At 46.0% G+C, this 19147-nt stretch overlaps 1 protein-coding gene across 2 annotated transcripts in view; it reads left to right on the top strand.

Moving 5' to 3' along the window:
- TUBA3E (tubulin alpha 3e) overlaps positions 1-18735 on the top strand; it is a 72261-nt gene extending 53526 nt beyond the window's left edge. For both annotated transcript variants that reach the window (XM_069209531.1, XM_069209532.1), the window contains exons 2-6: positions 12789-12960; positions 13783-14005; positions 14451-14599; positions 15400-16080; positions 18268-18735. In XM_069209531.1, coding sequence (XP_069065632.1) covers positions 12958-12960; positions 13783-14005; positions 14451-14599; positions 15400-16080; positions 18268-18564 — 1353 coding nt within the window. In that variant the 5' untranslated portion in view covers positions 12789-12957 and the 3' untranslated portion in view covers positions 18565-18735. The remainder of the gene's footprint in view (positions 1-12788; positions 12961-13782; positions 14006-14450; positions 14600-15399; positions 16081-18267) is intronic.
- The last annotated feature ends 412 nt before the right edge of the window (positions 18736-19147 follow it).

Raw genomic sequence — 19147 nt, 5'->3', positions numbered from 1 at the left:
GACGCTGCCCTCTGAAGGCTGTGTGTCAAGACCTGCCCCTACAAGCCCTCGATTCCTGATCCGTGATCTGTAGTTCTGGGTTCAATGATTCGAGGAGGAGATGTTCCTGGGAACAGACTTGTCCGATCATGCCCTTCAGTGGACCGGTTACTGTAACACAGTCTCCTGTCTCTGGCTGTCTACTGCAGTGTTTTCATCTAATAAAACATATTACACTACGTATCAAAGCTAGAGATGGCCGGTATGAGCTGACATAATGATTTTGTTTTAAATTCTCCCACGGAAATTATACACTAAAGCCTGGAGTTAGAAGCCAGATAAACATTTATGGCTAAAACAGGAGAGTGTTGAGAGGTTTGCCTTTAAGTCCATAAAGTGACAGGACTTCAGAAGAGGTTTTGCAACTTGGGATGTCCAGTATAGCCCAAATTTAAGTGGACTTTGGTCAACTTTAAAAGGGTTAGCTGCTTCCCCAGTTTAAATTGATTTCACTGAACAGCTAATCAGCCGAATGCTGCTACCAACTCCTGTGCACGCAAAAAGTGCAGTTATGAAAGGCACTTGGACCTTCGAACGTTCAACATGTGTGAAATGTGCAGAGGATCTGGCTTTTCAACTTCATGACTCTTTACATTCAGGTACTTGTAATTCTAAAATGATTACAAAAGAAACTTACAACTGCAACTATCAGGAAGAAGAATAGTGCGAGGCAAAAACCAGTTCTGGTCGGACATCTCAAACCTCAAGCTTTATTTTTATGCACCAAAGGGGCTGAGGGGGCAGTGTATTAATTTTTTTTAACAGGGGAAGGGAGCGCAGCGCTGGCATATAGCCCCAGCTTTCCCAAATGCATTCTAGTTATACCAGTTCTCAATACTCTAAATACTCACAGTTAGAAAGTGTTCATTAATAGCGTTAACACAGCCAGTGCCTGCATTTCTGGATTTGCGTCTATTAGTCGTTGTCCATTTTGTCAGTAATTGAATCCCATAGCCAACCTTTCTAACTTTCAATTTTAATGCTTACAATCACTTTATAGATTCCACCGCATTCCCTTCTGAAGAGGCTCATGTTTGATTTCTAGTTTTTTTGTTGTTGTTTTTTTTGTTAACAAAAAGCAATCCTGATTTGTAAGCTTGTGTTTTGTTGTTGTCCCAGCAGAACCCCTAAAATGATTTAGATTTGTCTTTTTGCAATTTTTATATTCCAAAATCTCCTTCCTGTCCCCGATTATCCTGTAATACCACTCTCCGTTAATGCTATCCATGGTCTTTGAGGGCCTCTTTTCGGCAGATTATATCTATTAATAATTGGGTGATTTTTTTTTTTTGTAGTCTTGAGTCACAGATCGTGCAGTGACATTCTATGCCCAATACATTCTGAAGCACCACAATGCACAAAACTGGTCTTCCTTCCCCTGCACAAATGGCCTCTTCCTTCCAATTCCTCTATTTTCATGCCCGGCTTTGCTTATATCTTTCTGGGGATGAGGTTCCTAGAAAAGTTCAAATCAGAGTTTCGTTATCTGCACCACGGCCTGTCTGGGCTCGTCTGTTCACAATTTCCATGATTTACCTTTAGAAGGGCATCAATACTTTAAGCTTAAAGATGCTTGCATTTTTCCTGGGACTGACTTGAACTCGGCTGGATAAGTATCACAAAGGCTTCTTCGGAAAGGCTTCTACAGATATCCAATACTAATGGAATCTTTCTCAGACCATCACCTCTAAGCCAACAACTTGTAGCACAATATGGTTTTGGAGCAAATGCGTAATGGCACTCAGAACCGTATAGTGCTTGAAATGGAAATATATAAGTGGGAGTACTCATTATTCCAGAGTACTTGTTTGCTTCCCAGAACTGCTGGTACTCTCTCTTTCAAACTGCAGAAGTGCTGGTACTCAATCTCAACCCATTTCAAGCACTGGTCCCATAGCTGATTTCTACCAACCTTCCAACAGTCTATCGCTGCTATGCCTGGTAATATATATTTTTTTGAATATCTTTTCATTAAACAACGAAACAATATAGCAGACAGCAATAAAAGTCCCATCAGGTATCCGCTACTCAGAGATCAATCACAACAAATATCAAATTTCAAGGGTAAAACATGGCGATCGAGCAACCCTCATGTCGAATAGTCAGGTCTAGTTCCAGGCCCTCCCCCCCACCTACAGCCCACCAAAAGTCATCCCATAATCTGTAGGCTCCCACACTCCCCAGAATTTCTCCCACTTCTGGGGCATCCCATGCTCTCGTATATTACTTTTTCTGCGGTGCGGCACCAGTTCAGGTCTGCCTCTCACTCAAGTATACTTGGCGGAAACTCAGTAACCCACGTTTGCGCTATATTGCGTTTGGCTACTATCGCTGCTGCGGCCAACCGCAGTGCTTGCTGTTTAGGCCAGTGTTCCTCCCCCGCCACATTAATTAAAAGCAACTTGGGGTCTAATGGGACCTCCCTCCCCAACACCCGGGCCGCCACCATGGTAACCCCCTCCCAAAAGGTCTTTATCACATGGCAGGTCATAGAATTTGATAGAAGATGCCCTCCAACCTGCATCGTCACAAGCACTGTGAGGTCTGTGCCCTGCCCATCTTGTGCAATACCACACTGTAATAGTATTCCCTAAGCAGGATCCTCAACTGGATCAGTCTGAGTCATGCCTTAATCGCCACAACCCTAGGACCCTGTCTCGCCTCCCCCGGTCCTCATCGTTCAGTGCTCCCAGGTCCACCTCCCATTTGGTGCGCAGGGTGGTCATCGGATCTGGAGAATTATTCAGTGCTTTCTTATATAGTAGCGATATGGCCCTTGCCACAAGGGGGCTGTGTCAAGAGGCGGTCCTCAGGGGGGGCTGCTTCTGGCAACTGCTCCCCCTCCGGGACATAGCAACCTAGCACATGCTGCAGCTGTAGGTATCTAAACTGCTCTGTTCCTGCCATGGCATATTCTTGCTGAAGAACTTCAAACGTTACCATTGCCTGACCCCTCCAGACGTTCCCCAGATGTTCAATCCCCAGAAGAGACCACCTGTGAAACCCTCCCAGGGTCTTCAGGTCCTCCAAGAAATCACTAGACCACAGGGGGGTCCGAGCCGACACTGTAGTTCCCCACCCAAGGGAGCGGGTGGCGTCACACCACACCCTCACCCCGTTGCAGTGTATACCAGCGGCACCCGCGCACTCGCAGGGGCGTATAGGGCCCGCTCATATCCCCTCCCCGCCCATCGTCTGTCTGTCCACCCGGAACGCTGGGTCCTCCTAGTTATTGAAGGCCCAGTCATTAACAGTCACCAGTTGTGTTGCCCAATAGTAACAAAGAGGGTCTGGAATCACCAGACCACCCTCATACACCCGAGCTTCAATTTCTGCAGAGCCACCTGGGAACAGCCGGCATCCCAGAGCAGTAGTCTGATGTCCCGATCTAAGCAGTCAAACACCTCTGCCGGAATCTTGTAGTGGGGGTTCTGTAAAAAAGTAAGACAGGACAGCAGCATCATCTTGTAGAGGGCCACTCCAACCATAAGAGAGAGGCGACGCCCTCCAACGAGCCATGTCCCCACGAAATCGGTCAAGCAGGGGCTGCAGCTTCTCCCGGAGAAAGCGCTCCTCATTCCTAGTAACATAAATCCCCAATTATTTGAAACGGCCCATGGAGACCAGCACATCGCAACCCGGGGGCAGGGCGGTTCGGTCCCCAGCCAAAGGGAACACCAACGACTTGGCCCAATTAATCTGGTAGCCAGAGTGGTCCCCGAATATATACGAAAGACCTGCATGATCCTATCGATGGACCATCGGGGACGGGTGACGTACAGCAGAATATTGTCTGTGTACAGGGAGATGCGTTCCTCCCATGCTGCTCCCGAGTCGATGCCCTGAATCAGGGGATCTTGCTTAATCCACTCTGCCAAGGGCTCAGGTGCAAGCGCAAATAGGACTGGAGAGAGCAGACATCCCTGTTGTGTGCCCCTGTGTAAGGCGAAGGGCCGTGACAGGGCTGCACTGACCCGCACTCGGGCCTCCAGCTCTCGATAGAGCAGTCTGATCCAGGCCAAGAAACGTGGGCCCACTCCAAACCTCTTAAGGACCACAAAAATATAAGGCCATTCTACGCTATCGAAGGCCATTTTAGCATCGAGAGATAGGAGTACTGCCTGCTCTCCATTCTGGTGGTCCGTCATGTGTAAGACCCCGTAAAGCCTCCTCAAATTCAAGTGGGTGGATCTGGACGGCATAAAGCCCGATTGATCTGGATGGATGAGCTTAGAAATAATCGCGCGTCATCTGGTAACTAGGACCTTTGACAGGACCTTGACCTCCGTGTTGAGAAGGGAGCTGGGCATATAGGAGGCACATTTCTCAGGAGGTTTATCCTTCTTTGGGATTAATATGATAGTCGCGACCCGCCGTTCCAGCGGCAAAGCTCCCACCTCCCTCGCTTCCAGAAACATGGCCAACATATGTTGTGCTAGCTTGTCCCCTGACACTTGAACAACTCCATGGAGAGTTCATTCGGTCCCACTGCTTTACCAGACTTAAGCCCCCGCAATGCCGCGGTAACCTCCTCCTCCGACAGCTCAGCATCCAACTCGTCTCTTTCCTCACTCGAGAGTCCCCGAAGCGGGATGTCCCGCAGGAGGTCCACACAATCCTCCTCAGCCATCCGAGACACTGAGGTATAAACCTCCTCATAGTATGTGGAGAATGCCTACGTCACGGACTCGGTAGTCTCACAGAGGCCACCATCCTTAGACTTTACTGCCCTGACCCATGCTCGTTCCCTGTCCCTCTTGTCCAACCAAGCCAGCCGTTTATTGGCTTTGTCAGCCACATCATATAGTTGATGCTTGGTTGCCAGCGTAAACGCCCAAGCATGCTGTTCGGCCAAGGCGAGCAGCTCATAACGCTTAAGTCATAACTGGTGCTGAAGACTACCCTTTGCCTCTCTGTCCACCTCACAGCGGGCCTCAAGAGCTACGATTTCCCACTCGAGATTTGTAGCTTGCATATTACGTTCTTTTTTTCTTGCGGCTGATCATATCTTGCGTGTGCCCCCTAAGTACAGTTTTGAAGGCCTCCCACTGGGTACATGCCGAGTCCACAGATCCTAGATTATCCTCGAAATATTGGGTGGCCCTCTTCCTCATTTGGTCAACAAAGGCTTTGTCTCCCAGGTGCCAAGGATCAATTTGCAGTGGCAGAGTAGGACCGGGAAGGGCCTAGCAGGGTGACCCTCACAGGGGAATGGTCCGAGATCCCTCTTGAGTAGTGCGCTGCCTCCCGGAACCTACCCACATGAGCCACTGTCGTTAATAGATAGTCCAGCCTAGACAAACTGTTATGGGAAACAGAGGTGTAAGTGTACTGCCTCTTCCCCGGATTCTGTGCCCTCCACAGGTCTGTCATACGAAAGGAGTCCATAAATGACTGCAACGCCGTTGAGGTAATGGGATCCCTTGCATGTGAGATTCTGTCCAACTCCGGATCAGACACTACGTTCATGTCGCCACCCAGAATCAGGAGTCCTGGCAGGAGATCTAGCAGCAGGGCGCCAAGGTCCGTTAGAGTGGCTCCCTGCAGTCTTGGAGGAACATACGAACACATATTAAGGACGTGCCCTTCCCACACACCCGAAACAGCCATATACCGCACCATTTTGTCCCACCACGTGCGTGACAGGATAAATGGTACTGATTTTTTTAGGATACCCACCACCCTAAAATCCGTTGTATAACCTCCGTGTGCTACCAACAGGAACCGCCTATGACTGTCTAACGCCTTGTAATAATTCCCCTTCAGGTGCGTTTCTTGTAGGAGGATGAGGTCGGGCCATGCCTGCGTAGGTACTGAAGGGCTATGGTACGTTTAATATGACTGCCCAGACCATTCACATTCCATGTCATAACCCTAAGGGTGCGAGCCATCAGTCCTGCCATGTGTGAACTCTCCTCCCCTCACTCGGGGAGCAGCATCACTCACCAGTTCAAGTATCCCCTCCCATGCCGCTTTGTCCCAGGCAGCATCGCTTATCAGCCCATAGCTGTACAATGGCATAGAAACAGTGTAAAACCATAAACAGTAGATCAACAGTCCCCAACCGAAAACTCCCCCACCCTGCTACCCTGCTTAGCAGGCCTAAAACTGCCCCCCCCCCACACCCCCCCCAAACAGCAGAGGGCCTGTCGCCCATACCCTCTTAAACTCATACTTGGGTGGGCTAGTGCCACCGTTCTGTGTCGCCATCAATAGCAATGCCAAGATTTAATTCAAGCCAATTCCCCAATAAACACTACAGGCTGTGCGCCTCCCGCCAGTTCTACTGAAGCACTTGGCCTTCTGCATCCCCAATCGAAGCCAGGGACCAGTACTGTACGGGCTCTGTAATCTCCGCAGTGTGTCTAGGCCAAAGCCACCAATTCTGATGCCTATGATCTCGCTGCCTCCACTCCCTGTCGCCTCAAGGAGGGTGCCATCCTCCCCCTTTCACCGCATCCTCCTCCGGGACCCAGGCCCTCGACAATCTCTGGCACCCCAGCCACTCTAATATTGTTTCTCTAGGCCCTCCCCTCCTGATCCTCCTGGCGTGCCATTATTTTCTTGTGTTCCACGGTGAGGAACTGAACCTGATTCTCAAGCATCTTAGATGTAGACTCTAACCGGGCAATATCCATTTCTGCGTTAGAAACCTTTTCTGCGATTTTCTTGAGATCTTCTCGGACAAGGGTAACATCCACCGTTACTGCGTGTAGTTTGGGTTCCAGCGAACCTCTCAGGTCTTGAATGGCCACCATCATTGCGCCCAGGGAGGGCTTGCCCACAGGGCCTCGGTCCTTCTACTGTCCCCCCTCAGCGTTGTCCGGCACCGCCCAAACCCCCTCCCCCATCGGTCTCGGCACCGCATATTTATACATTTTATTCGCCTTTTGCAGAGGGCACCCTTTGTTCCTGATCATGCTAGAGGGGCGAACCCGCCGAGGAGGCTTGCAGCAGCCCCCCCCCCTCCAGCCAAAGCTTTGCTCCGCCACAGGCCTCAAAAGTTTCCCAGGCCAAAGTCCAGCAAGCTGGGTGGCCCCCTTCTCCAGTACGTGGCGCCCTCGCCACGCCGAAGTTCCAAACCTGCAGACTCCTCCTCTCAAGGGGGTCCACGATGCCCTGACACAACAGCTGCGCTGCTGCCAACGGGGGAGCTGGGGGTGGGAGGGACGCAACGCAGGTCCAGCCGACCCCCTCAACGGGCTGCCGAGCCAGGGCCTCGGCTCGTGTGCACTGCACCCCCACGCCGTAACTCAGCACTGCGGCCCACTCGATCTGGCCGCAGGCGGGAACAGGCCTGCCACTCATCTGGGTGTGCCCCTTTTGGCCTCTCTGCCTCATTCCGCTGTCTTCTCCACCGCCTGCCGCTAGGGTCCCTGACATCACCTCGATCTCTTGGGGGGGCCGGGGGAATTCAAGAAGCAGAGGCACCAAACTTCTCTGGTCGCAGTCCCGCCGGCCGCAGCAAGCCCCGACAGGGCCCAACCCTCACAGGCCCCCAGATCAGGTGTCCGTCTCTGATCGACACCTTCTCCACTCCGCTTGCAAATTTAGGACCGCCGGCCCAGCGTTCCACATTCCAGTGTCCGGGTCCATGTGGCCGCACCCAGGCAACAGGGCGCTAACGCGCTTCCACAGGAGCGCACGGGGCCCAACAGCCCCCAGATAGCTGTCCCGCTGATCTGGACGCAACCGGACCACAGCCGCCGGCAGGGGATATGATAAATGCACAGATTTTATGGGGGATTAGAGAGTGGAGCTCTGCTAAATGGCGGCCATCTCGTCTGTCGCCTAGCCAAGCCCCCCGCCTGGTAATATCTGGCAGGTGTTGTGTTTAGGAAGGAACCTCTGTTTAGGGATGTCTGGATACCCTCAGATCCATTAATGTTTTTACTGCAGTGGCTGTTAGTGTTTGGTTTTTGATGTGGTGTGTTGTGTCTGCTTTGGCATTAGTACATGCCCACTCACAAAAGCCACAACCATTAACTCGATATATAAAATGAATTGACGACACTTAGATGAGTGGCCACAGATCGCATGGGGCCAGTAGAGCAAGTGCTACATCCTCTCTGCTGGAAAGAGGGCCTCCATAACGGGGCCTCTAAATTTTAAAATACAGAGATAAAACTATGGGAGGCCCTGGTCATTGCTACCTGGTATGAAGAAAAATGTGCAGAGAAATAGCACAGTGAAGCGCAACAGGTCTTGGTGCAAGTTGTTTGATTCTTCTGTAGAACAATGAACAAATCCTACACTCCAGAAAATGACATTTTTCATAAACCAATGTTTATAGGCACCAAGTGCATTAAGCATCGTAGGGAAATGAGCAGACTGGTCTGGTTTGGAGGTCCTATAATATCACAAGCATGCTTCGATAACTCTGGGGTATTCCCTGTACTCTGGATTATCATGATGGTCCTACATCACAATCTTTGACATCTCTCATCTACCCATCTTACATCATGATTCCATACGAGACTGGGTCTAGTAACTCAGTGGACTAAGGCATCCACTGCAGGGTCTGTCTTTGACCCCATGGTTACGGGTTAAATGTCTGTCACGTCTAATGAACCTATAAGTATTCAAGTTTGATTAAATGAGGTACATTATATATCTGTTACCTGTAAATAGTGCCAGGACACTCCTACAGGGGACAAGCACTGTAATGCTACTTTACATACAGACTTAAGTAACTATGTAGAGCAGCGCTTCTGAAGCTGAGATGTTCTGGCTGGATAACAGGACGTTATAGGACTTGCCGCTGTTGACTGTTTGCTGATGTCAGCATCGCTGAAAAGCCAGGTAAGCCCTCCTGCTAATTGACTCGCTCAATCTAGTTGGAGCCTGGATGTTACGTTTAGCCCTGTAAAACACACATACACACATAAATATATATATATTCAAACTGCTCCTGCTGTTCTTCCAGCGCTGGCCTACCGGAGCTGGTGCACCATTATGGGTGCAGGACCCATATATAAAAGGCACAAATTGAATAGTAGCAAAAAAGGCACTCCCAGCAATTGCTGAATAATGACAAAGTTTATTTAAATCTTAAAGACAGGCCTCAATCCGGCTTGTTAAGCCTGGTAACGCGTTTCGACCATTACGGTCTTTGTCAATAGCCAGTCATTACGGCATTAGTTTATATATATATGCACACACTGAAAAAAACAAAGGTTACAAGTTATAGTTAGGTTCTGAATTTACTCCTACAAAACCAAAGAAATTCAGCAGTTACAATTGGAGTTCTTTCAAGTAACTATAACTCGCCCTAAGATAACTAAAACTTGCGCCCTTGCCATGCACAGTTTGCTTATCAATAATGTTATCGCAACGTTGCAGTGATATCAAAGATGCCATACAGCCATCTCATTAGTGACATAATATGTGTAGTAATTAGCTGTGCATGGCTATGGCACGAGTAATAGTTACCTTAGGGTGCGAGTTTTGTGCGCAACAAGAATCACAGGTGACTTTTTTTTTTTTTTTTTTACATTTTGTGAAGATTCATCAAATGGTGCCAAAGATATAGGCAAGTCAAAAAACGCTTTTCTATGGAAACATGGTCCTAACTATAACCACCAGTAGGAGATTATATATATATATATAGAGAGAGAGAGAGAGAGAGAGAGAGAGAGAGAGAGAGAGAGAGAGAGAGAGAGAGAGAGAGAGAGAGAGAGAGAGAGAGAGAGAGAGAGAGAGAGAGACCTTCTCACCAAGAGAGCTTGACTTACCTAAAATCAACCACCAAGTTGTCAGTCTGGAAACAGCGCTGTTAAGTGACACATCTGTCTCTCCTCCATTTCGAATGACATCCTGCATTTTACAACAAGCATTCTGAGTGTGTAAACATTACAATGACAAATAACAGTTTGAATCATACTATATCTAAGAAAGAGGCAGCTTTAACCTGATGGATTATGCAAACTAAAATTGGTTTTGAGCGTATTGCACCACTTTAAATGTCTAACAGGAACAGCACCGTAACAACTGCAGAACCACCTTCAGACCCAGCAAACTGTGTAGAAAGGCTTCAGACATCACAGAATGAAAACAGATAAGGAGGCACTAATAACTGCCCTTTCATCATCTACTTGACATAATTTCAGGGTGCAAAGAATCGCCTAATTATTACTAAAGAAAACAGACGTTGCTCATGTACACTTCTGTGATACGTAGTCTGTATGTCATACTTTATGATCATTTGGGCATTATAAAATAATGTATTCTTTATTTTTTTGAAACAGTGACAGATTGTGCAGTTTACAAACCTATTTTTGAGGTTGAAGTTCCCTTGCAGTAGAACTCTCACCTATTTAAGCTATTGTTTACAGAAAATATGTATTTGCAGCTTTGACAGTCATCCTAATTGTTATAAAAATAAGAAGTCTTTCTAAGTCGCTGTTTTAAAAAAGCACTCCATGCAGCAGAAGCAATTGTCAGTTGTTGCACAGACTGCTGGCCTGCAACCCTTCTCTACACCTAACTACACGTTAATACCCACAAGGTGCTGTTTATACTTCATGATTCTCTCATTTATGAAACAATTACACTGTCTCTCCTAACTCATCCATACTTCTGCAGTTTAGTATTAGATCCTTATCCCCAGTCTCAATTCCACTTAGGTTAAGATTTTTTTTTTTTAAATACGTTTCCAAAAGTGGAAAAATAAATAAGCACTACATGGTGGTCGTACTGCTCACATATCTCTGAAAAAACCTAGGCTTTGTGATAAAAACATGAGCGATCACATATGTATTTCGTCACATTGTTTATCCTTGAATTGCAGGTTCTGTGTAACGTGTTGTAGTTGCATTTAAACAAATGCTTTCAAAACAATTGCTTCTGAATCTTATGCAAACAAATAGTCCAGTCTGTATGAGCTGTGCACGTGCTGGCTTATTTCTTAGGTTGGTGTGATGTTGAGATTTCAGCGTGTAACTCGGTACATCATAGTGTGAAGTTTCTGCACCTAAATTAGAAAATGTTTCCTATGTGGAAAAATTATGCCACAAGTTTCAACTAATTTTGCAGAACATTGTGAGTTAAATATTAATGTTTTGAAGGGTATAATTAAAATACACATAAAGTGAAGGATACAATTAAAACATTGTCAAACGTAGGAAATGATAAAACAATGACATTGTTTGACTTATTCTCTTGATGTTATCACAGTGCTAAAGTTCTAATGATTTTTTTAGGTCATGCATGCACTTGACCCCTAATCACAGTTAATAAAATATAGAAATGCGAACTTATTTTTTGTCAACATTTTTCTCGTTTCTATCTCATTCCTCCACCTCCAAAGAAACCCACTGAGAAATGTATTTGAAGAAGTGGGCAACTGAATATACATACATTTGGTAACACTCAAGAACCACATAGAGTCTGCATATTTTTCAACAGAGAGTTGGGCTTTTTTGTCTTGATACTGCTTTCCAAAAATCGATCTTACCGATTCAAATCGATATTATATTAGCAGTGAGTTGCATAGCTCAGTGTTTCCATTGGGCCATACTAATGGCAATAAAGCGCTATCAAAATGTTGTTACCATCATAGTGACTTGCATTGGAAAGAGATTTTTGGAAGGCAAATGCAAAGAAGGTGGAGACATGGCAACGATTCCGGACTGTCCTGCTGCTAAACCAGGAGGGTTGCCATGTGTGCCAGTGAGAAAATACTGACAGGTCCAGGCCTCAGACTTAACTTCCCAAGATGTGGAACCACATGTCTGTGTACTCAGTCTGTCCAGGATATCAACTGAAAGAAAGTAATTCAATGAGGGAAACTTTAACTTTACTGCAGTCTTTTTTTCAAATAAATAAAATCTGTCTGTGAATGAAATGTGCCATATTTTAATGGGTGAAAAAGTTTTTTTTTTAACTATTACAAGCCACTACCCTATTTCCGCTGCTATACGGCCTCTGGTACATTCTAAGATTACATTAAAAGATATTTCCTTTAGAATGTCGACTTTTATGGGAGTTTTTAGGCTAAACTGACCATAAAAATATCGCATATCTATCAAACGTATTTATCATAAACCAGATTGCCTTCATTTCGAGGGTCACATCGGCATTTCGGAAGAAAATAGACATTTCATTGCCGTGGCCAATTATTTTTGCAATTGAAAACTGGATCTGCATTTTAACGTCACTTGGCCCTCATTGAAAAGATTACATTACATTAACAACGTCGATGCACGATTTTATTTCAGCTAATACTCACTCTGCTAATTCCAGATTACTGATTCGTTCAACAAAGTTTAAAATAACCGACTCCAGTGTTGACGGTCCGTTGTTGACTCGGGTAATACTTAAACATGGTAAACTATTCTGTGGCTAAGGTCAGCTTACACAACATAACAGCTAATCAAGATACACGGTTGTTTGACGAGATAAACCAGCACTTGGTATACATCGCATCTTCTGTTTAATTCGTGTTATATTATTATTCGGGCGAATTTAGAGAAAAAGCCTAAGCACCCCTGACCCGATTTTAAATAAAACCGTTAACTAACCCAACAGACCGTTAAACTGAAACAGTCTACCCGGGTTCTCGCGCGCTCCGCATGCCAGCGCAAGCTTATCCAATCACGACCAGTTGCTGCTAACCACAGCCAATTACAGTCAAGCTACGAAGAACCGTTCTGCCAGCGCTCCCGCGTCAGTTAATGACAAATGAAGCTGTGGGGGGGAGGTGACTGACAGCTGTGACAACTAATGAGCGGTGTCCTTTTTCTCCGCAGGTCCAATAGGCGACGAGAAACGCTGTGCGAGCACGCGGGACCGTGAGGGAGATATATTCAGACGGTCGGACTTCCGTTCCACGGCAGTTTGGCGAAGACCCGTTGCGCGTCTTGACCGAGGGAAGCCAGGAGCAGCGTCGTCGCACCCGCACTTCGACCACAGCACACAATGGTAAGTCGCTTTACTGTAAAGGTGTTACTTAGGGCGGGCGCTGCTTTATTCGATGCCGGCAGCACATGAATTCGCCCGATAAATTAACACCTAGTTAGAGGATGAGCACTCTGAGTGAGCGTAAGTATGTCGCTTCTCGCGCGTAGCAACTGTCAACGCCCGGCCGCCCGTCAAAAAAAAAAAAAAAAAAGTATATTGAAAACTGGCGAGTTATCTGTGTCTGCGATTTCTGTGCTTTCTCCCCAAACTTAAGTATTTTGTTTCGTGGGTGTGTGTGTGGTTTTTTTTTTTTTTTTTTCGGATTGGTAAATATCTTTATTGTCGGCGGCATAGTTTGAAATGGGGCCTTTGGGGATATTCCCTCTAAGACTTTTTTTCACAGTTTCTTCACTCAGGGCGAACATACATTTCGAATTACTTTTTGCCGATTGTGTGGTTATTATCGGTCATTCAGGTTTCGCCAGTTTCAAACAAAGTGTTTGACAGGTGCACGTGTATTCTACGTTCACCATTGACATGGGAGATATGTGTCCAGTGATAACATTTTAAATTGTAGTTGATGGGGAAATCGTTTATGAACCGCACAATTGTTAGGCTTAAATATCCTGCGTTTTTGACCCAAAGGAGAGTCTTGTAGGCCGTAAATATACCTGGTGACGTTGCTTAATACATTGTTCCCACCAGTACAGTCCTGACTTACTGCTGACAACTGGCTTTACAAAAGCCAGAAGTTGGAGACTGTCGCAACAAAGCACGCATTAAAAAAATTACCACGTTGCTATCCCAGAGCACTTAACAAAAGCCACTGGTTTCTCTTTGCAGCGCGAGTGCATCTCCATCCACGTCGGCCAGGCCGGGGTCCAGATTGGGAATGCCTGCTGGGAGTTGTACTGCCTTGAGCACGGTATCCAGCCCGATGGCCAGATGCCCAGCGATAAAACCATCGGCGGTGGCGACGACTCCTTCAACACCTTCTTCAGTGAGACTGGAGCCGGCAAGCACGTCCCCAGGGCCGTCTTCGTGGACCTCGAGCCAACTGTGGTCGGTGGGTATTGACCATGACTCTTCATTCCCCCTCAGGTTTTGTCCATCTCGTCACGAGTTTAGCCAAGAGCTTATATCGAGTAAAAGGGAACTGGATGAAGTAACAGTGGGCCTTGCCCAAACACGATCACGGTGTTTTTTTCAAGGCCTCCCTTTTCCATGAATTCACAGGACCGAACAGAGTTAAATTAGCGAAGACCCTCTAGTTTTTATCAGGGTTGGTGTACTATTTAAAGTAGGGGGTGGAGGGTAATAACAGTTAAACACCCCCCTCCATTCTTAGTTTTAAGTCATGTTTTATAAATCTCGGTCTAGTCTTACAAAGTCCTGTAACCCTTCCTTTGATGTCAAACGCATGCGACTGATACTTAAGTGTTAAAATATGGAACATTTTATGAGCACTGATACTCAGATAACATGTAAAACATAGTTTACTTCCATTTTAGATGAAGTACGTACGGGGACTTATCGGCAGCTTTTCCACCCGGAGCAACTGATCACAGGGAAAGAAGATGCTGCAAATAACTATGCAAGAGGCCACTACACCATTGGCAAGGAGATTGTTGACCTGGTATTGGATCGTATTCGTAAACTGGTAAGAGATGTGCAATTCCTGTGAGCATGGAATGCAGCCAGTGTCGTTTTTACAGAAATGTCACTGAACTGAAGCCTTTCAGCTGCCCCCAAACACGCACGGAATCATCCTAAAAATGCAGCTGTAATTTTTGCCTTCAGGTAGAGGAATAACAGCCTCCATTAGACGAGGGTAACTGATATTTTGGCTGAGTGGAACACTACACAGGCTCGCAGCCTAGACCACTGCTGGAGAAATCAGTCTATCTCAGTGCATACTGTACTGCTAGTCTCATTTAAAACTGTCACTACATCTCGAGTAATTGTCTTTGTTTCGGTACACTTTCTCGATGGCCGAATCGTTGAGTTATTTATTATTTAAATGCCCACAAAAAGAGTAGGGGGGCATGGGCAATGAGGAGACGAAATACGTGTATTTTCTGCAGAAACATCCGAGCTGCGAGACTCAACTGTCTCACAATTAGCATGGTCAGCATTCTTAGCATTTACTATGATAGGGCTCCGTCTATATCTTTAGGGCCATGGTTTTTGAAGGTCCTAGCCCCTAATGCGAATCTAGCAGGAATGTTGCAGGTAAGCTGTTTAAATGATGCGTGCAAGAAAACATCGCACAGGGTCACTGTTCATATCGTTCAAACATGTTAGAGGTTCGAATGCTCATTTGGGGGCTCAGGTCTGCTGTCTTCAAAACTGAAAGCACTTTAACTTTAACATTTTCGACTACACTTTGAGTCAACTGATTATACACATTCCGGTAGATTGTGCATGTCGCCATTAATGATTAGTGTTGTTCTCTTGTAGGCAGACCAATGCACGGGGCTGCAAGGCTTCCTGATTTTCCACAGCTTTGGAGGAGGTACTGGCTCTGGCTTTGCATCCTTGCTCATGGAGAGGCTGTCTGTCGATTATGGCAAGAAATCCAAACTAGAGTTCGCAATTTACCCTGCCCCCCAGGTGTCCACTGCTGTTGTGGAACCATACAACTCCATCCTGACAACGCACACCACGCTGGAACACTCAGACTGTGCCTTCATGGTGGACAACGAAGCAATCTATGACATCTGCCGCCGTAACCTGGACATCGAGCGTCCCACCTACACCAACTTGAACCGTCTTATTGGTCAGATCGTGTCTTCCATCACTGCATCTCTGAGGTTTGACGGCGCCCTCAACGTTGATCTGACTGAATTCCAGACCAACCTCGTCCCATACCCACGTATCCATTTCCCTCTAGTGACCTATGCCCCAGTCATCTCAGCCGAGAAGGCCTACCATGAGCAGCTGTCTGTGGCTGAAATAACCAACGCCTGCTTTGAGCCTGCCAACCAGATGGTGAAGTGTGATCCTCGCCATGGCAAGTACATGGCCTGCTGCATGCTGTACAGGGGCGATGTAGTCCCGAAAGATGTAAATGCAGCCATTGCTACAATAAAGACCAAACGCACCATTCAGTTTGTGGATTGGTGTCCAACTGGATTTAAGGTGAGTTAATCATTTTCTACCGATGTAAGGAAGGGAAAATTGTGCCTCACGTTGCATGGTTTGTATGGAAATGGGATATGTAGAAGATACCGGATTTGGGAAGCTGTGGTGTAGTAGTGAACCAGCTCGACTTTGCTGAACAGTATTTGTTTCGACTGTCTCGGCGCCCAAACATTAAACGTCTTTGAATTCGGTTGTAATTTTGTGATGGCTGTGCTATTACAATGGTCGCATCAGCGAATTGAACAGATGATTAGTGGCTGGATTGCGAAGGAGCAAGGCCAGGAGACTGGTGGGTACCACCTTACACTTCTGTTTTGAAAGAGTGCATGAGTTGTATTAGCGGTTGAAAACGCTGCAGAGAGCGACCACTCCTTCCAAACTGTGGTTGGTGTAATTTTGTCCTCTTTCCATGAAGCGCAGTGTTAGCGTTCATTTCAATTGGCTAGGCAAAATTTGCACATATCGTGATTGGCTTAAAGCAGTTCTCTAACTGACCAATGCTTTGCCTCCTAGTTTTTGAGAGCATTTATTCTGTGTCTCTTTCCCATTACTGTTGGAATCCACCTTGGATTGCCGAGAAATCGTCTCCAACCAAGTGTTGTAGGCCTAAGGCAGTGCAGCACCTAAGGACTGCGTCTTAAATTAGAAAAGATATTTCTTCTTTTTTATTTTAAGATGCCCTTTACTATCAACCTAAAGGGTGGGAATAGGGCAGGACAAGTTAACTTCCCCTCTCTCCCCTGAAAAGGTGCCAGCATTGGCAGTCTTGCTTTCAGATCTTAGCTGTCAGTCTGTCTCTCCTTCCCATACGCCTCTGGTGCAATATTGATTTTTCTTTAACCTCCCAGAGCCCTCAGTTCAACTGAAGAGCCATGTACACTTTCTGCCGTCTGATCCTTCTACAATTATAAAAACACAGGCCACTCCGGAAGCGGCACATCATTTGAGAAGCCCATCACATTGGTCAAAACGCCAGCTTATTAGCCTCTTCCTTCTCCAGTCTCTTCTATAGAAGAGACCTTTTTATGATTACCCCCCCAACCCGTCTACAAAGTATCGGGCGTGCAGAATACGTATGACATTCTGAAATGGCTCTGGGTTACTATCCTAAACAACTCCCAGGAAAGCTTTACAGGGGGAGGTTTGTCCTAAAGAAGTGCGCCGCCACCCCAGCAGGAATATCCAACTAGCTACATGCTGTCACTTCGGGTACCAAAGGACGAATTCAGACATGGATCGGAGAGCTTTTTTCCTAGATGACTGCTTTTATTTCTCATGCTGTCCCCTGTAGGTGGTGAAAATTGATTATCTACTTTAACACCAGTCCTAGCGACTATGGTTAATTTTAAAACACTTGAACCAAACCATCAAAGCTTGTTGTCTCCTAAGCTTCAGGACGTCTGAAGAGGAGACTAGAAAAAGATTCAGGCACCTAAATTACTCCGTTCTATCGCTGCTGCTAGTGGTAGCAGTAGTAAAGTGAAGGGCAGACCGTCAACGATCAGATGGATTAATAAAAGGGAATACTTTATAGTAATTATACAAGTTTGTGTTTTTCGTTACATCAAGGGGTTGGCTTATTCCCAAGTTCCTTTGATTACTAGCCCGACCCGCCAACCAAATCACTCATTTTAACATGTAAATAAATGTTAAAAAGGACGTGACGGTACTTGAACAAAATAGTCACAACGCCAGTTAGCTGTAATAATGGGGTTGTTTGCAGTAGTCCTCCTTGAACAGTCAGGTGAACACTCTCCTATAGTACTGCCTAGAATCAACAGGCTAGTAGGCCCCTCCTGAGCAAGTAAGCACATGCCTCGTTCTGCTTTAACCTAAGTGAGTATCAGACACGATGGATCTACGATCTGTAGGTCAGTTCGTACCCATGTCTTGTATTAGTAACTTGAACTGTAGCAGAAGGATACGGTTCCTACTCAATTGTGAATATTGATATGTTTGAGGGTGTTGTAATGTATTCCTCTGAATTCATAAACTGCTTCCTGTGGACCAGGACCACAGATCCATGCAATTGTTTGGGCTTTACCTAGTTGCTTTATACAGTAACTTGATGGCTAATTTGTGTGCTGGGGGTGTTTGTGTCTCGTTTATAGTGAATCTCTTGGATGCTTTTAGCTGAGGCGAGTGACTTGCAAACTCTTCCTTACTTGTTTTTTCTGTCTTCAGGTTGGGATTAACTATCAGCCTCCTACCGTGGTCCCAGGAGGTGACTTGGCAAAGGTGCAACGTGCAGTCTGCATGCTGAGTAACACCACTGCCATTGCTGAAGCTTGGGCTCGACTGGACCATAAGTTTGACCTAATGTACGCAAAGCGTGCTTTTGTGCATTGGTATGTAGGTGAGGGAATGGAGGAAGGAGAGTTTTCAGAGGCTCGCGAAGACTTGGCTGCCTTGGAAAAGGATTATGAAGAAGTAGGTGTCGATTCTGTGGAAGGTGAGGCTGAAGAAGGAGAAGAATATTAGGGGTTTCTCAGTTCCATATTTTATCAGAGCATTCGAAGTTCTACTTGCAAAAGGGCATGGTTTCTTGAAATAAGCTTGTTTTGACAAATGTTTTAATTAAAATTGTAACTTGTGTATTTTTGATGTTGAGCAAAGAACATGACTGAATAAAGTTATACAAAGTACATCTAACATGGCCGTTTCTTTCATTGTGTTAAACTAACACCAACAGTGTGACGCTTCTGTGTACGTATGACTACTAGTATAGTAGCTCAGAGAGGGAGCAAGCATTTCAAAACTTGAAATGTGTAGCTCTTCTATGCATCTTCAGAAACTTGCTTCAGTTTCGGCTATTTGTTCATGTCCTAAACTTCTGATCTTCCCTCCGTCCCGGTTTTCTCTGATGGTCAAAATCTAGAATGTCTGCATGTACATTTTCCCAGAACACATGCTTACATATTCAGGTTTGAGACATGTCTTTGTCGGAGAAAATGTTTAGACGAGGCCACTCTTGCATTTTATTGAAAATTCTCCCAACTGTAGTACCTGCTCTGTATGCTGCATAGTGAGAGCTGACAGCTACTGTAAAGATTCTAGAAGCTAC

This window comes from Pleurodeles waltl, chromosome 10 (genome assembly GCF_031143425.1).
Source record: "Pleurodeles waltl isolate 20211129_DDA chromosome 10, aPleWal1.hap1.20221129, whole genome shotgun sequence".
NCBI lineage: Eukaryota > Metazoa > Chordata > Amphibia > Caudata > Salamandridae > Pleurodeles > Pleurodeles waltl.
This window is presented reverse-complemented; position numbering and strand designations above follow the sequence as displayed.